The sequence below is a fragment of the Manis javanica genome, chromosome 17 (genome assembly GCF_040802235.1).
Source record: "Manis javanica isolate MJ-LG chromosome 17, MJ_LKY, whole genome shotgun sequence".
Taxonomy (NCBI): domain Eukaryota; kingdom Metazoa; phylum Chordata; class Mammalia; order Pholidota; family Manidae; genus Manis; species Manis javanica.
The window spans coordinates 61,569,675-61,588,847 of record NC_133172.1 but is presented as its reverse complement, the minus strand read 5'-3'; the positions used below and the strand labels follow the sequence as shown (position 1 = coordinate 61,588,847).

Sequence of the window (19,173 nt, the reverse complement as noted above, 5' to 3'; positions counted from 1 at the left end):
GGCTCAGAGGTCACCTCCCTGGAGCCCAGGGCAAAGGCCAGGCCTCTCTGGGCACAGTTAGTTCTTTACCGCACAAGAAGGGGGGCAGGGAATTGAAGGTGCTGAAAAGGGGCTTCTGGAGCCTGTCACCCCTGAGGGCACCTAGACTCAGCCCCTGGAGCCTCTGGGTAGCCGTGTGGGACCCCTGTCAGCACTCCCCTGGCCTGAGCGAGAGGAAGGGGTCTGCATCTTGCACCTCAAGTTCACTGCTGGCAGACGGCTGCTGCACAGCTACCCAGCGCTTGCAGCCTGTCCTCTCACAGACAGCAAGGCTTGCAGAGGAGACATGGGTGTGCGCTGGGATGCAGAGCACCTAAGGTGTGTGGTGGGGTATGCAGCAGGGCCTGCTCTGGGGGGTGCAGCCCCCCTGCTGCAGCAGAGCCCGTGCTCAGCAGGCCCGTGCTTGTTTAACGCTCTGCTGCCACCGCCTTGAGATGCAGAATCATTGTCGCACAAGGCCACATGCTCGCTTTGCACTGGGCCCTGCGAGTGAGACAGCCGGTCCTGCCTCCAGCCCCACGGATGTCTGTGTGCTAAGACACAGCCCAGGCCATCAGTGTGCCTTACACAGACCCTATCTCTTGGTGGGAACAGTGTCAAAGACTCTTTGTAAGAACAAGGGGATGGGACATGTTTCCTCATTCCCCTGCAGCCCCTTGACAAGGGGGAGGACAAGGGTCCTCCATACTGGGCCCTGCCGGCTGGCAGTCTTTCTGTCCCCTGCCTCCCATGGCACCCTGTCTGCTCCACATGCCTCCTATGGGCAGGACACCCTTTTGTTGTTTCATAATCATTGATGAGGAAGTCATCAGCGGAAGGGGTGCCCCTGTCAGCTGGGGCTGATTAACCACCCCTCCTGCACCCCCGCACGGCCCTTCAAAAGTGAGGCTCCTAAACACAGGGGTTCAGTCTCACTCATAATATGTTCTCATGGTTTTAGTGAGGTAGTTCCATGTTGCTTGCTCTGTGCAGACACTCCTCCAAGCACTTAGACCTATTCTGACTCACATGATCCTCATGGACACTCTATGAGATAGTGTGTTCAGTCAATTTTCTTTTTGCTGTGATACTGCTGTGTAACAAACAGTCCTGCTGTAGGCTGAACGTGCGCCCTCCCAAATTTCTGTGTTGAAACCTAACCCCCAGAGAGATGGTATTAGGAGGGGGGCCTCTGGGAGGTGACTAGGTCATGAGGTGGAGCCCTTACGAGCAGATTAGTGCCTGTATGAAAGAGACCCCGGAGGACCGCCTTCCACCCGAGGACGCAGCTGTCTATCATGCAGGAAGCAGGCCTGCACCCAATCTGCTGGCACCTGGATTGTGGACTTCCCCGCCTCCAGACCTGTGTGGAATATGTGTCTGTGGTTTTCTGTTATAGCAGCCCAAATGGACTGATACACCCCCCTAAACTCAGGGGCTCAGTACAGTAAGCCCTGACTTCTCACCTGCCGGTGTCAGGCCGGCTGTGGCTCTGCTGAGTGGCTGTGGGGAGCTGGGCTTCTCAGGCTGCAGCTGGGTTCCAGTCTGCATCACGTGCCTCCCCATGTCTGACCAGCAGCGTCCTCGTGGAGGATGGGACGAGCCCAGAGCACAAGCCAGGCCACGCAAGTGCATTCTCGGCTTCTGCTCAGGGCTTCCAGCCCCAGGCCTGTTCCTTCTGGAAACCCGGGGGATACGGAGCCTCAGGGCTGGGGCTGGGCACTCACCCTGAAGCCTACGGGCTGGAGGGAGCCCCCATATCTTGCTGAGCATGGCTCGGAGACCTCAGCACACTCAGCACCTGCGGTGGCCAATCACCACTTCATCCCAGGTGTTTAATGCCCAGGGCAACAGGAAGAGGTCTGGGAGCTGGAGACCAGGCAGGCGGGGCTGGCCGGAGGCTGTGCAGCCCTAGGACGCTGGATTCGGCCTTCTTGCAGGGGCCGGGTGAGTTCCCTTGCTCTCCTGGGAAAGGTCCTGGGCTTTGGGCCCATTCCTGGTGAACGGAGCATGGAGGCGGTGTCACCCCAGAATGGTGCCTGCTGAGTAAGGGGAGAGATACCTTTCCTGGTGACATCTGTACCCAAAGCTGCAGTAAACCCTGGGATGCTACTTGCTGCCCAGCACCTGTCCCCAAGCCTCTGTCTTTAAGCAAGTCTGTTTCCCCCTCCAAGGGAGGGGTGACATGGGGGGTGGGGCCTGCTCAAGGCAAGCTCTCGCCCAGGGAGGGCATGAGAGCAGGCAGCAGGGCACCCCACTGCAGCCCCGGCATCCCTCTTAGGAGCTGTGAGGAAGAATAGGGAGTGGGTACAAGCAAAGGCTTTGGTGCCAGCCAGACCCACATGGGGCTACATGACCTCGGAAAAATCACTCAATCTCTTGGAACCTTTTCTCCACCTGTAAAGTGAGGATAATACAGGATTTACCACACGGGGAGCATAGGAGGATTAGGTAAAATAATCTGTGTAAAATGCCCGCATGATGCCCACATGATGCACAGAGCAACAAGTCGATGAATGGTAGCCATTGTGACCAGGCATGTCACCAATCTCTCTGAGCCCCAGTTTGCTCATCTGGGGAATGGGGACAATGCCATGAGGACCTGAGGATTATGGAAATTGAGGGTGTGAGTGGTGAGCGAGGGCTCTGGAGCAGACCACGTGGCTCAAATCTGCAGGGGGTGCTATTGGTGGCCCCGTTCATGGAACAACGGCTTTCCCTGCCGCTGGCACCTACACCTTTCTTCCCAGGCTTTCTCTGGCACAGCAGCAGGTGGGGACCTCTGGAAACACCCCTCTGCGGTTGGGAGCTAGCAGACAATTACCCCACCTTCCTTGCCCCTGGTGGTGGTGGCGATCTGGTTCAGGTTATATTTTGGAAGGTCTGTGGTGGGGTCTGGGACTGTGCATCTCAGACCAGCTCCCTGGGCCCTGCTGTTCCACGGACCACAATTTGAGTGACACGAGTTCCTAGTTGCCCAGTTTCCCGGGAATCAGAGCCCTGGTTGCCAGCAATAGAAATGTGCTCCTTATCCTGAACTGGCCCTTTCTGGAGCTCTGCCTCCCTTCCTGGTGATCCCTGGGAATGTCTTCCCCATAAACCACTTCCCCTTGGAGTCTTCCTGGGGCCTGCTTCCCAGCCTGTCAATGTGTCCCTGTGCTCCATCTATCAGCTGGGTGACCTTGAGCTAGTTACTTTTCTTCTCTGAGCCTCAATTTCCTCAGTCTTCAAGTGGAGATCATAACTAGGTTGTTGGGAAGATTAAATCAATGAAAATACATACAGAACCTACAATAGTTCCTGGTCTAAGAAGCCCTCTAGAATGTTAGCAATACCACTGATGTATGCAAGCTGTATCTGAGAAGATCTATCAGGCCCATCTGTGTGGCCACAACCTTGTGGGTTGTTGAGTTCTCCACAGACCTGACTCTTCATTAAAGGTGGGAGATGGTATGTAGGTGAGGGTGGGTGCCTCTTGGGGGCTGGTCTAGAATGACTGTTTATTTTGAACCCAAAATATCTCCCTGATTCCCATTTCTTGAGTCTGTTCTTCTTTAAATACATCCTGGGGGGACTGGATAATAATGTCTGTAGTTTATTTTTCATTTGTTTTTAATGCCAAAGCCACACATGGCGATTAAAACCAACAATAAAAAAGCTTTGTAAATGACACCCTGCAAAGTGCATGTGGGGTGGGTGGAGCAGCAGCCGTGGTAAATGGCAAATAAAGAAGAAATAGATGGATCTTAACAGCTCTGGCCACTGACCAAGCTGGTTTGCCCTAACTCTGGCATGTCCCGGAGAAGTCCCAGGTTTCAGGAGGAAGGTTCCCGGTCCAAGACTTGGGATTCGTGCTGTATGTCTCCAGGAGGGAAGGCTGGGAGGGGAGAAGAGTGTGAAAACAGATGGAAATGTAATTTTTTAATGACAGCAGCAGATGGCAAAAAGACACAAGAGTGTATTTGCACCATGTCGGAGCCATTTGGGAGGGCCCAGCTCTGCCATGATGTGTGCAGTGCGGCTGGCGTGATGGCTCCCCCGCCAACCCTGGAGGCCACAGAGCGGCAGGGAGGACGGCGAGGCCCTCCAGGGAGGGGTGGACATGCTGCCAGGCCACATGCAGCCACAGGTAGATGGGGACGCACCTGCAGCCACCTGGGTGGGGTGTGGAAGCGTCCCCAAGCCCGGCTTTTCTGAACGCTGGCAGGCGGCCCCTACTCTTGGTCCTGTGGCTGCCGCCCTAGGCCAGGCCATCACGCCTGCTCACCTGGACTTCCACTTACAGCGTCCAGATGAGTCTCCTGCTGCCCACTCGTGTCCCATGCCCACTGTTAGAGTGGTCTAAAATGCGAATCTCCGGGTCACTCCCCGACCTCTCCCTCCAGTGGCCTGCTGTGCTCAGGATCACGTTCAAGCTCTTGTAAGTACAGTGCAAAGCAGGCCTGGGGGAGCTGTGGGCTGCTCGTCTTTCTTGCGTCACTTATCACGACTCAGCGGGGAGAACGATAAATGCCTTGTGGGCTGTCATGAGAAAGAACCTCCTTGCTGCTTAGAGTGAGAGCCACCACGGACTGGGTGAGGTCACATCAATCCTTGCAAACCTCACGATGGCCTTAGGGGCCGGGGGCGGGGGTGGGGGGACAGCAGTGGGAGTTGGGTGCTTGGGATGGAGTAGATGGGCTGGAGCCAGTCTGAGCTGCTGGCCAGAAACAGCCGCTGGCCCTGCAGGCGGTCATGTCATCACCCCCACCTTAGGGACTATCTTGCCAATGGGTTTCAGCCCCGGGCAAGTTCGCTATGGATTCAATGTGACCAAAGAAAATGACAGTAAAACATTCCTGGGATGAAAGAGTTATACCCAACTGTATTTCCAGGTGGCAGGTCAGTCACTAGAATCCCGTCACTCAGAGTGAGTCTGCAGGCAGCAAGCCAGTCTCTGCCTCTGGGCCCCTCTGTCCACTCAGCCGTCTTCTGGGCGTCTGTCCTCGGCGCTGCCACCACTCCAGCCTCTGCTCTGCTCTCCTGCAGCCTTGCAGCCCTGCCACCGTGTCGTGCCCAGAGCACTGGGCAGAGCTCTTTATATCAAGTCAACAGCCATGTATTGCCCACAGGTGTGCAGTGAGCTAGTCAACCAGGACCAGGTGAGGATCCTGGCCACGGGAACTCTCATTTTATCCACAGGGACTTTAGAGCTCAGGCGGCAGCCCAAGCCACGGGAGAAGTGGTGGCTCTCTGGCTCCTGGAGCGCAGATCAGCGCCCGGGGGCAGCTAGGAAGGAACTGGGTCCTAGTACCAGGAGCCTGCCCTGTGCCACACCCCTGGCTGCGACGGGGAGGGAAGTTACCCCAAAGGCGTGTTTTCCATTCTGCATTTCCCTTTCGCTGCCATGACTGTAACTCTAGCCCCTCCTAGATGGATGATAGCACCACTGCACGTCGCTGCCTCCTCTAAGTTCCCCCAGCGATCACGGGAGAAGGGATGGACTCAGTGGGTCAGAGTAGCGGCTCAGCCTTGGCTCAGGCCAGGCCTGGCCCCAGAGTTTGGATTCCTTTGGTCCGCGTGTGGCCCTGAAGGTGGGCAGAGGCTGGCAGGTGGTCCTCATGCAGAGGCAGGGCTGAGAGCCTGTGGAGAGCCTCACCCACCTCCTCACTGAGTTCCCAGGCCACTGGTCTCACTATGAGGAAACTGCTCCCACATGGCAGAGATCCTGACCTTGGGACAGATGAATCAAGGACCGAATGAACGTGCTCTGTGCAAGTGGCCTGCACAGGTCCTTCCCAAACGTGCTCAACCACAGAACTGCCAGGCTGCCAATGTCAGACACAGGAGCATCCCTGTGTTCAGTGGACTGCAGGCCCTAGCTAGTCACTCATGTTGCAAATGCTCCATTCCCGAGTGGACCTAGTGGCCGCTGTGCTGGCCTCGACTGGCCTCACAGCCACAGGACATCCCCATCGTGACAGAAAGATCTGCAGCTTCAAAACCAGACGTTGCTGACTCATTTTTGGAGCTCAGTTCGGCCCGCTTAATGTCACCAAAAGGCATTTAGTGCTAACTGCCCTGTAGGGGGCAATAGGTTCACAGTTTCAGGAGTGTTTGGGGTGCCTGGTAGAACCGGGAGAGGCTTTTTTTGTTTTAGAATAGATTTAGATTTAAAGAAAAGTGGCAGAGACAGTACAGAATTCCCATACACTGCCACCCAGTTTCCCCTGTTGCTAATCTTGAGTTCCTCTGCTCCATCTGTCACAATTAATGAACCAGTTTTGATTATTATTAACTAAAGTCTGTACTTTATTCACATTCTTCAGTTTCTCCCTTATGTCCTTTTTCTGTTCCAGGAATCCAGATGACGCTCAGCCCTTACATCTCCTTAGCTTCCCCAGGCTGTGCGTTCTTTAGACTCTGGTTTGGTGGCCAGGACAGTGCTGAAGCCGGCTGGCCCGGTGTTTAGCAGCAGGTCCCTCCACTGGGATTTGCCTGAGGTTTTTCCCAGGACTGGACTGGGGTTGTGGGTCTTGGGAGGAAGATCCCAGGGCAATAGCGACCTTCTTGTCCATCACCTAAAGGGTACATGCCATCATTGTGACTTATCACTGCTGGTGTTGACCTTGATCACCTGGCCGAGGTCGTGTTGCTTAGGTTTCTCCACCAAGTGACTTTTTCTGTTTCTGCTTTATCCTCTTTGGAAGGAAGTGGTGCTGGGCAGAGAGTATAGGCCATCTTCTTGAGGGTGGCTGAAGTACCTGTGTACTGTGTCATTTGGAATTCCTCTGCATGGGACACTTGTCCCTTCCTCCTCATTTATGTTATCTCCAGTTCTTGACTCATGACCACGTGGGTCATTCTAGCCTTCCGGGGGGGCATATACGTACAGCAGGAAGTAATGGTGCGGGAGCCTGACCATCCCCTCTAAAGCAACACCCTCCCCTCTGCTCTTGTCTGCTTACTGTCATGTCCCCTGCTCTCTGAGGCCAGGCGTGGGGCTGGGCATTCAGAAGTCTCTCGCTGGATCCTGGGAATGGCTTGGAGCTGGATGGGATTGAGGCAAATTACTTCACTACCCAGTTTTCCCAATTATAAAAACCTCCTGCGGAGCTCCTTAAGCGTGTGGTCACTGAGTCAGAGAGTCTTAAGTCTGGAGTCGAGGGAAGGGTGTTTCAGATAACAGCTTTGTTGAGGAATAATTCACATATTATGAAATTCACCCTTTTAAAGGATACAGTTAAGTGTTCCATAGTAAATTTATATAGAGAGTCATGCAATCACCACCACCCTCTAATCCCAGAACATGTCTATCACCCCATAAAGATGGCCTGTGCCCATTAGTGCCCATTAGCAGCCACTCCCCACCCCCCACTGATCTAGTGTCTGTCTCTACGGATTTACCTATTCTAGACAGTTCATACACATGGAATCATACAACATCTGGCCTTTGTGCCTGGCCTCTTTCACGTAGCATGATGCTTTCATCCACGTTGTAGCATGAATCAGTGCTTCATTCCATTTCATGGCTGAATAATATTCCATAGAATGCCCAGGCCACGCTTTGTTTATCAGTCCTTTAGTGGATGGACGTTTGAGTCATTTCCACCTTTGGGCTGTTGTGAATCGTGCTGCTGTGAAGAGAAAGACAAGCCCCCTGAGGGACCCTGATGGACATCACATCTGGGACTCCAGGGTGCCACCACCTGCAGTGTTGAAGCCATGAGCCGTCTCCTCCTGTGTCTCCCTGAAGCTTGGAGATGTACGCAGCAGACTGCCCCCCTTCCAGATCAGCACAAGGGCTCTGCTAGCTCTCCTACTCATCCTGCCGCAGCCTCTCTGAACCTCGGCTTTGCCACCCGCTCATTTCTTTTGCTCTTTTACAGGCTGTGAAAATCAGGGAGGGAAGCCTCGCCAGCTTTGGAACACAAATATTTGCCAGTCAAGAAAACATTCCCATATCAATCAAAACCCAGACAAGCTGGTACACATGCTCTGCAGATGCCTGAGGGAGCTTCTATTTTAGGAGGGGCCAGGTGGCCCAAAGCCTCCCCTCCTCTCCAAACACCCCAGGCTCCTTCTCTTCCCACCCTATTTGCAGATGAGGAGATTGACATTCAGAGTGGTCCCTTGCCCTCAGTCACACAGCATCCAGAGAGGTCCTTTTATTTACTGTTTTGAAAGTACTTGTCTTAATAAATGACACACAATACCGTTAATCTCCAGGTCTGTAAATGAGAATTTCCAATGCAGGTAAACAGCAGACGTTGCTTTCCAGGCCATGCCTTATTTCATCTTCCCAGTGAACTTACATGGGACTGATTTCAGAGGGTTAGAAGGGAAAGCGTGGGTTTATATTGGGTGGGGCAGATTTCCTGCCAGGATACAGAACCCTGGAACCCTCCATGCCCTATGGGGGTTCCGGGCACCTCTGCACCGGGGCATGCTTTTTCTCAGGACTGCATGATCAGGGATTCAAATTCAGCCCATTGCGTGTCCCCACAGCCCTGCTGTGGCTGCGTCACCTCCCAAGAAGCATTCCTGGCCTATTAACACCCCACCAGAATCATCGTGACCATTGTTAGAATTCAGGTTTCTGTCCCCACCCCAGACCACTGCATCATAATTCTCCAGAAGTGTGTGTGTTAACACAGAATCTGCTAGGGGACCATGACCCAGGGCGTTTGAGAACCGTTGTGGTTAGGTTTCCCACAAGCCCCCTGTGTAGAGGGCATACAGATTTATGAGCACATGAGCACGTCACGTATTTGCTGCAGCCCTGCAAACCTGCCCTCCCTCCACGAGCTTCAATTGGGGTGGAGGAATCTGCATTTTTATGGATTTTAACCAATGTGTAGCGAGGGCAGGAGATTGTGAAATGAAAAGAAACAAGGTTTTTCCTCACTGTGCTGGGCCCGGTCCATCAGTCGAGCCAAATCATGCCTATGACCCAATAAAATACATTTACTCCTGGCCCGGTGCAGGCCCCAGTGCAGAGGTGCCCGGAACCCCAACCCGTTTGACAGAGGGTGTTGGCGGGCAGACTCCCGGGGAGGTGGTGGGACACGGAGACGTGGTTGCAGGGGCAGGGGTGCCGGGAGCGGCAGGAATGGGTGGGGCTGGGATACACGAGATGCAGTACCGGGAACACGGGAAGGGCGGGACCCGGACCCAGGGGGCGGGGCCGGGCTCCGCGTAGTTGAAGCTCGCCAATCCACGGGCTCGTAGCAGCTGCGGGCCCCGCCTCCCACGCCCCACGGAGAGCGCCGCGCTGCTATAGGCCGGCCGAGACTTCTTCCGCTTGGGGGCGGGCCCTGCGCAGTTGGCGGGAAAGCAGCGGCTGCTGCGCTTCTGCGGACGCAGACGGGCGGCGGCGAATCCCGTCCAGGCAGCGGGCGCCGCCATGGACGCGGCGGAGGTGGAGTTTCTGGCCGAGAAGGAGCTAGTCACCATTATCCCGAACTTCAGTCTGGACAAGATCTACCTCATCGGGGTGCGGCCCCGGCCGAGAGGCGGGGTGTCGGGGCTTGTGCGGACGCCGCCCGGCCTGCGTGGACGGGACGCGGCAAGACCGCCGTGGGTGGGGCGGGACAGCGGACCGGGGGGTCCTGGCCCGGGGGCACTGGGCCAGGTGGGTGCCCGAGGGGCCGGGGGTGGGGCTCTCGCAGTGGGTCTGTGCCCGCAGCTGGACCTTTAATTCCGCCAGGGCTTCAGCTCACGCAATGCCCGGTCTCTTCCTTGGCAGCAGTGGGGTCGGGCCGTGCCTTGCGGTCTCTTTTATCTTACCGGGGTCTGTTTTCCCCTTGGCAGGGCGACCTGGGGCCCTTCAGCCCCGGTTTACCAGTGGTAGTGCCTCTGTGGTTGGCGATCAACCTGAAACAAAGGCAGAAGTGCCGGCTGATTCCTCCCGAGTGGATGGATGTGGGTAAGGGCGTGGGCGGGGTGGGTGGTGCCGCCGCCGGGTGGGCGCACAGGGGTCCTCCGTCTGCTCCACTGCCCGCTGATCAGCTGCAACTAATGAATGGTTCGAGATTCGCCCCTCAGAGCGGGCTAACCATCATCACTGAGGTCGTGTTAGCAGTTTTAGTTCAGATTTTGATTTTAAGGTATTGCAACTTGCTTTAAAATATGATATGACTTTAAAGAAGCATTTGTTTTTATTTAAAAAAATATAAGTATAGCGTGTCGAGGCGCAGAGTCATTACCTTCTCTATAGAGAATGCATGAAAATAGTGCACCACCCATGGGGCAGGGGGTGCTGTTCGGCCGGCCATGTAAAGGAATGAAGTGCTGACCGTGTCACAGTGTGGATGAGCCTTGAAACATTACGTCAAATGAAAAAAGGCTGACAGAAAGACCACGTATTATAGCACTCCATTTCTAGGAACCGCCCAGAACAGAAATCCACGCAAAGTAGATTATCGCTTGCCTAAGGATGGTGGTTTGGGGGTGATGGATTATGGGGCTTCTTCTGGAGTGACAAAAATGTTCTAAAATTGATTGAGGTGGTGGTTGCACAGCTCTGCGAATATGCTAAAAACCATTGAATTGCACGCTTTATTCATTCCTGTGTTTCCCCTGTCCCCCCAGCCCCATGTCTAGAACACCCATGGCAGGAGTCCCCTGAAGGCTCTTGTAGGTGAGGCCTCTCAGGGTGCTCTGGCCCATTGTACACTTTAAGTGGGTGAGCTGAATGGGATGTTCAGGAAGGCTGCCAGAGAACCAGGACTAGAACTGGGGCAGGCAGGCCTTATCCTGAGCCTTCGTGACCTTCCGCCCCCCACACACACTCGGCTGTGAGTGGCTCAGTATAGCAGAGTGTCTTGGTTTTATGTGGGGTGGGTGGCATATAGAATCTGAGTCCCCTCCCCATTGGGAATCACCTGGGGCACCTGCCTGAGGAAGCAAGAACGCCACTCAGCCAGGCACTCTGACATGCAGTTTAAGAAAAGCTGAGCATTTTCTCCTTCCCCCCTGTGCTCAGAGGTGAGTGACCCTGCCTGAAACAGTGGGAAGCCCCACTTCCTTCTGCTTTGAGGGGAACCCCACCAGGCCTGGCTCTGTTAGCACTAGGCCAGAGTTAAGAGCTGTGGGGAGAGTTAGCATGAGCCGTCCCACAGGCCTGGGCTCTGTCAGGTGAGCAGACTGTGCTTAACTTCGTAAAGAACTGCTAGCAGCCCTCGAGCAGCCGGGCCATTATTACAATCTCACCGGAGCATCTAGAGTTCCCACTGCTCACATCCTGGCTGACGTAGAGTGTTGTCAGATTTTCTGATTCGTTGCAGGGTTTGAACAGAGGCGTTTCACACTGGTTTAGACGATGATGAAGAGTCAGTCTGTGGGGTGCAGGAGATTGTGTGCGGTTAGGGCAGTAGGAGTGACCCAGGCATCAGCTGAGAGTGACTTGATCGGTTCTTGGAGGCGGGCAGCTATAGCTGGAGTCGAGGTGTATTTTCGAGAGTGAATGAGCAGGATTTGCTGAAGGACAGGCAATGGCGTCTCTTAAGGGTGACCGCCAGGGTGGTTGGCTTGTGCTCCAGGAGGTGGACTTTGGATTTGAATGTGTTGGCTTGGCGGTGCCTCCTGGATGTCCAGGTGGAAATAGTGTGGGCAGTGGGGTGTTTGAATCAGGAACTCAGGGTGGGTGGGGGCTCAGGTAGGGATGCAGGTTTAGAAGTTGTCACTGAGCGCGGACGTGGCAATTAAATGAGGCAGGGCAACATCCCACAGCATGTGGGTTAGGTGGTGGAGAAGGGGCCAGGGAACTGAGCTCTGTACCCCGGCATGGAGGGGTCAGGAAGCCTGGAGGAGTCAGTGAGACAGGAGAAGAGCCCAGAGTGGTGTTCCAGAAGCTAATGACAAGCACAGGTCACGCAGGATTGACTTGTCGGCTGTGAAGGCCCACGTAGTGGCTGGGTTTGGGTGTGGTCGGCTGTGTGTAGGTGTGGGGTGGGATAGATACCCCTGGGGCTCAAGGAAAGAGGTGCCCACCACTGTCAGGGAACTCCAATGTTATGTTGTAAAGGGCATGAGAAATGGACTGGTGGCTGGAGGAGGATCTGCTGTCGGGAGGATTTCCATTTTAAGGTGGGAGATGTTGCGGCGAGTGTGGTGGAGTGGTCAGGTAGTAAGGGGAACGATGACCGCCCGAGAGCGGGAGACCTGCTGGCGCGCCCGGTGCCGGTGAGAGGGGAGGGCCCAGCACACACCCTAGGGGCCGATGCAGGGAGCGGGCAGCTGCGGGCGCTCCGCAAGGCATCCGATGAGAGCGGGCGCGGGGCGAGGAGGTGTGAGGAGGACAGGCAGGGTGGGTGAGTGAGAGAATGGGCCCGGGAGGGAGGACAGGATGGCAGCAGGGCCTGGAGATGGGTGGCTGGCCCCGAGAACGAGACCCCACAGTGCAGTCCTGTGTGCGTGTGCCCCTTGGGCACAGTGGGGTCCGCCTTCAGGACTGGGCTTTTCCACGCCAGGGAGAGAGGGTAAGGCCATTTCGGCACATGGCAAGGAGGGCTGCCACTGGGTGGGATCGGCCTAAACCCTGTCATGGTCCTGCCCCAGGCCTGGTGGCTGCCTTTGGGTTGTCTTGCTGTCTTCTGAGCGAGGCTTGGAATAAATAATACATTCCTCCGCTCACCGTCAGTCTTGTCACTTTCTGCCTCAAAGGTGGACTGCTTTGTTTTTTCCCTGGGAAAAGGATTGACTCTGACGCATTTTCCGTAGTTTATTCTGCAGGCCAAAGCGACGGCCACCACAAAATCTTGCCACCTTCTGGAAGAGAAATTTTCAAGTAAATGGGCCCTGAATCTTCTAGTTAGTAATATAAATGTGATTTCAGAAAGAGTTTTTTCCCCCAGCTATTTGTTAGTGGATCGAATAGGTAACACAGCCACTTGGTAAATTTGGGTGATTAAAAAAAAATATTTTGGTTATGCTGATGGTAAAGTGTATTCACTTTTAAATTTCAGAAAAGTTGGAGAAGATTAGGGATCATGAACGAAAGGAAGAAACTTTTACCCCCATGCCCAGCCCTTACTACATGGAGCTCACCAAACTCCTGTTAAATCAGTAAGTAGCCCTCCGAGCCTGCACGGCAGGTTTCACTCACGAGGCTCCCTGTACCCCTTCCCTTGTGTTCATGTCCCACAGTAACTGGTCTCCCTGCCGCCAGGGCCCTCCGAGCAGTATCACCTGGGAGCCCACGCGCTCCAGCCCGCCCTCACTTCTCCCTGGGCCGTCCCTCCCTCTCCTGGTAGGTCCCTTGGCCCCCCCATTCTCACCTGATACGGGGCCCCGCCGTGAGCCTCCACTGCCATCTCTAGCAGTAGCCTTTCGTCTAACTGTAAAGCTATTAGTAAAGCTTTACTCCTTCCTCTCTGGGTCTGCATTGGAGTTCAGGCCTCTGACCTGGGCTCCAGGAAAAGCCCCCTGGCGGGCTCAGGGGCTTTCCTTTATGTGCTCAAGTAAGCAGTTTCCCTGCAGCCGGTTCTGGTTCTCCTCCTGCTTTCATTCATTATCCACCTTTTGGCCAGAGTGGTCTTATAAAGATAAAGCTGCTGGGCACCCCTCCAGCCCCGCCCAGCTTGGCGCCTTTCCAGGGGCTGCTCTCAGTCCCGATCACGGTACCGTAAGTGCTGCCCGGCCTGGTTTCCCTCTTCCTTCCAACTCACTCGGCTCTTCCCCGATTCTCTAGGTTGCAGGCTTGCACTGGCCTCTTGCACTTCTTTGCACACATGGCTTTGCATACACTGTTCCCTCTGCCCAGTACGTCTGTCCACTCTCCTCCCCCTCAGGGTTTAGTATACCTGCGGCCCCCTCCCGTGCAGGTGTGCCTGGCTCTTGGCAGCACCGTGCGCCCCCACAGCGGCCAGGGGTGCAGTCTGCTCATCCTCTGTGTGTTCGCCCTGCCCTCATCTGAGTGGGCAGGGCCTGCATCTTACGTGCACTGGCACTGCACCAGGTCCTCAGCCCTTGTTGAATGAATGGACGGCATGGGCAGAGGAGGGGCAGGCAGGTGTGGACAGTTCTGCTTGGGACTTACTTAGAATGTAATTTGTAAAATGTCAAGCTTTTTTGAAGCCCTGTGCACTTTTTAATTGGTGGAATCAAGAGTAGAACTAGAAGAAAACTGAGGAGCCTCCTGTACTGTGTGCTGTGGGGTGGCCAGGGGCCCACTGAATGGTACTGCTGAGTTCAAATGAGAATTTGGGGCGCAGAGCATGGACTTGTCCTCAAGCTGATAGGAGGCTGCGGCTCACCACATACCGAGCACACAGCATGCTAAGCATTCTACTGGACAGTGGATGTGGTCAGATGAACTTGAGTGCCCCATTTACTGGGAAAGAGATGTGACCTTGTAGCCAGCATTCCCACTGCAGTGTGGTAAGTGCTGGTGGAGTCTATTGGGAAGCAGCCCTAATGCCCAGTGGTACCAGAAGGGACCCCTGGCTTGAAGGGTGGGGCGAGTTTACTACTGGAGAGGGCACGTGGTAGAAGTGGGGAGCATGGAAGGGCCCCTTGTGCGGGGGGAGCAGAGCTGCTGGACATGGGCTGGGCAGATTGAGGGGGTTGGAGGGCTGAGGCTTTTTTCTGGGGTGGCAGAGTCCCCTGGGAGGGCATTTGGCAGGGGTGTCATCCAGTGGGTCCGAGATGCCTCTGGCAGTGGGGGGAATGACGTGAAAGGGAGATCTTGGAAGCAGAGTTAAGGGGCCTGTCCACCTTTCATTTCTGAAGTTCGATATATTATGTATGCAGTAGCTATTAAAGCCCTTTTATAATTCTTTGTAATTCATTTGGCTCGGGACCTAATTTTACCTTTGTTCTGCTGTTCAGTTAACAAGAAGCTGGGGGCCCTTTGTTCTTTAACCTACTGTTCAAAGCGTAAACTCCAAATGTTCAGGTCTTAAATAAAATCCACTACATAAATTTTATACACTGATTCTCCATCTACTAAATCACAAGCTAATTTTAGCACGTGGAGAGACCATTTCCAGCTTTTCCTAGAATGCCTGCCAGTGGACAGTGTTGGCTTCTGCTTTTATCTTTCAGTCTGTCTTTTCTTTCAAAGGTTAATTCACAATACATCCCACACAGGAAGGCTGTCGTTGACCCACGTGGACTTCAGCTCAAACCTTTTCTGAACTCGCTGTGTAGGTGTGCTCAAAGACTAATTGGCCGTTTCTCCAGGGATTTTTGTAAATGTGCTCGTTTCCTCTGTAGAGGGAGTGGGACAGTACTTGTCCTTCAGGGCCTTTGTGAGGATGGTGTGCTGAGCACAGGGCTGGCACGGGGCTGTTGTCTTCCTTCCCTGGTGGTGGATTGTAAACCCCTGGATGACAATAAAAGCTTTGACCTCTGAGCCAGACCTTGAAGCAAATTCATTCTAGACTGAAATTCCACAGCCCAGAACAACATTATCCTGAGACAGAGGATGCCCCACTTAGCTTATTCCCTGATGGCTAATTTTACTCAGTGAACAGAAGTCCTTGTACTGTAGCCTGCCACGGGACAGCTGACATGAGCACAGATGACTGTGGGGATCGTAGCTGAATTTTCTTGGCATCACGCTGAACTGCTAGAAATCCTTAACATTTTAAAGTTGAGAACAAAGCAAAACAAAGTTCTGGTCTAGAACAGCTCATGTATTTTTCCATTAAGTGCCTGCTCAGAAAGCCCCTCCTCCCTGGCGGTTGCTTTACCTCTGTCACCTCTTGCTCCCTTCAGCGCTTCAGACAACATTCCAAAAGCAGATGAGATCCGGACCCTGATCAAGGACGTGTGGGACACCCGCACGGCCAAGCTCCGGGTGTCCGCAGACAGCTTCGTGAGGCAGAGGGAGGCGCACGCCGAGGTGGGTGTGCAGCGGGCCCTCCTGGCGGCCGTGGGGTTGCTGAGGAATCTCCTGCAGCCTTCTGCCGGCTCGGGCTGTTGTAGGCAGGGATTACTTACTAGCTGTGCCGAGCTTTCTACAAATTATTAATTGGTTTATTCGTATTCAGTGGATTTTACTTTTGTCTCAAAATCGGAAACTCCTGAACCAACCCAGCGTCTTCTTGTTCTAGCTGGGCAACCTGACCTTGATGGAGATCAACACCAGCGGGGCCTTCCTCACCCAGGCGCTCAACCAGATGTACAAGCTCCGCACAAACCTGCAGCCTCCCGAAAGCGTCCCATCTCAGGACATGTAGAGGGAGGCCGTGGGCTTGTCAAGAAGGCCTCGAGTCTGCCGGCGGGAGGCCTGCTGGGTTGGGGGAGTGCTGAGGACGTGGTAGAGGTACTCGTTATTTCTGGGTTTCTGGAACTGTTGTTCAATGTGTGAAAAAACATGTAGTGAAGGGATGGACTCATGACATAGCTAGAAAGCAGCAGGTTTGTGCTTAGTCCTGAGAACTTTGTGTAATTCCACGTCTGACCCTGGGAGCCAGCTGTTCTTGGGGAGGAAGCGCCCTGGCGGAGCAAGGTGTTTTCCCCAGCAGAGTCTCAGGGCTCTGCACAGAACTGCCACACTGGGCAGCTTCAGTGACGTGGGGTGGTGCTTTTGAAGACACCCTGTGAGTGGCAATGCAGCCTACAGCCCTGACCCTCATCTCAGGCTTAGAATCTATGGAGGGGGTCGCTTACATGGGATGGCAAGTGACGCTCACTGGTGTTGACAGTCCAAGCCCTGAAACACAATAAAGAGGAAGGGACCCAGATTTCCACTGGGCTCCTTACCTGCAGACCTACCAAGTAAAGGGAGCAGCCATGTGGCTAAAGCGATCTGACAGCAAACTGAGGCGTGTAGCGACTTCAGACCAACACTCTGGGCACTGTGTTGTCTTGGCTGCTTCTGGTTAAGGCTTAAAGGGTTACTGACCAAGCGGAAAGCCAGGAAAGGCTAATCCCATGTTCTGGAGCACAAGTGAAGGTGAGCACGTGATGCTGGGAGGGACGGTCGAACCTATCGCCGGGCTCTCAGTGGACTGAGGGGGGAGGCTCAAGAGAGCAGTAATTGAGAGGGGGAACCCCTTTCCCCTTCCTAGGATGCATTTTCCATTGTAGCATTTCGGTGCTAAGTTTCTCAGAAAGTACATGACCTTGAGAGGGAAAATGTCTAGAGTCACGCAGTGAAGAGGTTCTGTAACCAGCTGCTTTTTGGCCGTGGCACCATGGGTCACAAGCAGTATTGTGGTCTTGCAAGGTCACCCATGTCTGGACTATCTTCTGATGTTTGCCCTTCAGTGTTTAAAGTCCAAACCTAATATTACTTGAGCACTGTTCCCATTCCAAATCGCTACCCAGAGTCCCTTCCACAGGCATCTGGAGGTGGTTAACACGGAAGGGCCAGCCACGGACGGTTAAGATGCAGCCCTGGTGTCCTTCACGTACGGTGACTGCTTACGGGGCTGCTTTCAGTGGCAGGACTTAACCTTTCCACCTCTCAGAATCCTCAGGTTTAATCTGGGGAAGCTTCCAGAGTGAGACCACATGTTAACTGTGGAGGGTCAGGAGTCCCGCTATCTTAGATCTTGCCCCTTAATACCTTTTTAAAGCCTGGCTGAGATACAGCTGACTCTCTCTCTTCACATTTTATCTGTAGAGCTGTGTATTTTTTTTTTTTTTTGGCTATATCACAACATAAAGATTTTTCTCTTCACGTGATTTAGGAAGATTTTATTTTTTTGGATGTTGTCAGAAATTACAGCAATATATTCATAAATACCTAATTACTACATTCAACAAATAATATTACAATACAATTAATTCAAACAAGTACACTTAGAACAGGTTTAATTTCACAGCATCTAAACTGCCCCCAGAGTGACCGAGGCACGTTCCTCCCCGTGGACGGGTTTACTGTTCAAGCAGTTAACACAGGGTACAAAGTAACACGACTAATCAGCGTGGTCTTCCTCAGGTCAAAGCAGAGTTATCTTTAGAGTTTAAGCGCTGGATCAAACAGTTGGGGACAGGCTACTGCAAGTACTTAAGTCAGCCTGTCACTGCACAGAGAACAAGGATTGCGGCTAAGGGGTTAACACATCTAAGAGTAACAGGCCCGGGCTGGTGCTGACCGTCTCCATCTCGTGGTGGATCCTCAGAACTGTCTACACTTTAAAACGTGGCTCTTGGGAGGGCGGGGGGTATCTGAACTTCTGAGATTTGGCAGCATTGTGAGCTACTCCAGGAAAAAACTTTCCAGGTGCACACTCAAGATTTCCTGTGTTCACATTCCCCGCTGGTGAAGGTATGGGCTCCTTTTAACATTCTTTTGAGTTTCCTTAAGGGCATCTATTAGAATGTTACTGCCAATTATTTTAGTTCCTTTCTTTAGACTTAACTGTTGAAAATCCTATCTTGGTTGCTTATCTGAGAGAACAGATTAAGACCAGGATACTTTATCATGTCAGTTCTGCTCTGTTATGTCCAATCAAGAGAAACAACCCATTTTCAAATGATCAGGTTGTGTAGCGTCGAGTTTTAGGGAAAGCTCTGGTTTGTCATGATCTGAGTACATGTGGAAGGAACCACGTGATTCGGCACTGGAAGGTCTCCCTCCTAAGTTTAATGAACCTCCTCCCACCCCAGAGGACAGATGGCAGCCGCCTCTTCCCTGTGCCGTGTATGCTAGTTAGACACAAGGCTGTGAAGGACTGAGGTCTTCATGAAAATACTGACAGGAAGGTTGCATCAATTCTAGAGAAAATTTGGTATATTTCCGAACTTTGTGTTTTAAACGCAATGTGAAATAGCTGAACAAATTGCGTATGTTAATTTTTGTTAAGCCCGACTGAAGAGTTAGATGCTACTGTGTTCTTCCAGAATCTAATGAAGGTATTTTCAGATTATAAAACCAACTGTTGGATGGAAAAACTATTACTGGGTACTGTGTCTTAAGTGGTGCACTTTGTTTTCGAAAGATGCTTTCTTACCTTATTTCTGCTGCCTTACTGGTTTATATTTATATTCTGATTGTCACATTACTTCAGAGATGTCTGCAGACAGGTGGGAGGAGGACAAGGCAGAATGACAGAAGTGCAAGGTAGGACAGAGGTGGCATTTCAACCGCAGAGGGAAAGACATAGCTTGTACTGCTGGGCAGAGACCTCCCCTGTAACCCTGTGGGGTGCACCCCTCACCCCACAGGCCAGGAACTCCTCACTGGACAAGTCACCTGAGGGAGCACCCTTCACGTGG

At 53.3% G+C, this 19,173-nt stretch overlaps 1 protein-coding gene across 2 annotated transcripts; it reads left to right on the top strand.

Annotated features, from left to right (window-relative positions):
* The first annotated feature begins 9,296 nt into the window (after nucleotides 1-9,296).
* Nucleotides 9,297-18,852, top strand: GINS2 (GINS complex subunit 2). Of its 2 annotated transcripts, XM_017643435.3 has the most exons (5): nucleotides 9,303-9,493; nucleotides 9,811-9,925; nucleotides 12,966-13,065; nucleotides 15,721-15,847; nucleotides 16,059-18,852. In XM_017643435.3, exons 1-5 carry the CDS (start codon nucleotides 9,404-9,406, stop codon nucleotides 16,182-16,184), a joined length of 558 nt encoding a protein of 185 aa, XP_017498924.1. In that variant the 5' UTR covers nucleotides 9,303-9,403; the 3' UTR covers nucleotides 16,185-18,852. The 2 variants fall into 2 exon arrangements, with proteins under 2 accessions (XP_036849760.2, XP_017498924.1); XM_036993865.2 differs by lacking the exons at nucleotides 15,721-15,847; nucleotides 16,059-18,852 and adding an exon at nucleotides 15,091-15,490 and having other exon boundaries at nucleotides 9,297-9,493.
* Nucleotides 18,853-19,173: the final 321 nt, after the last annotated feature.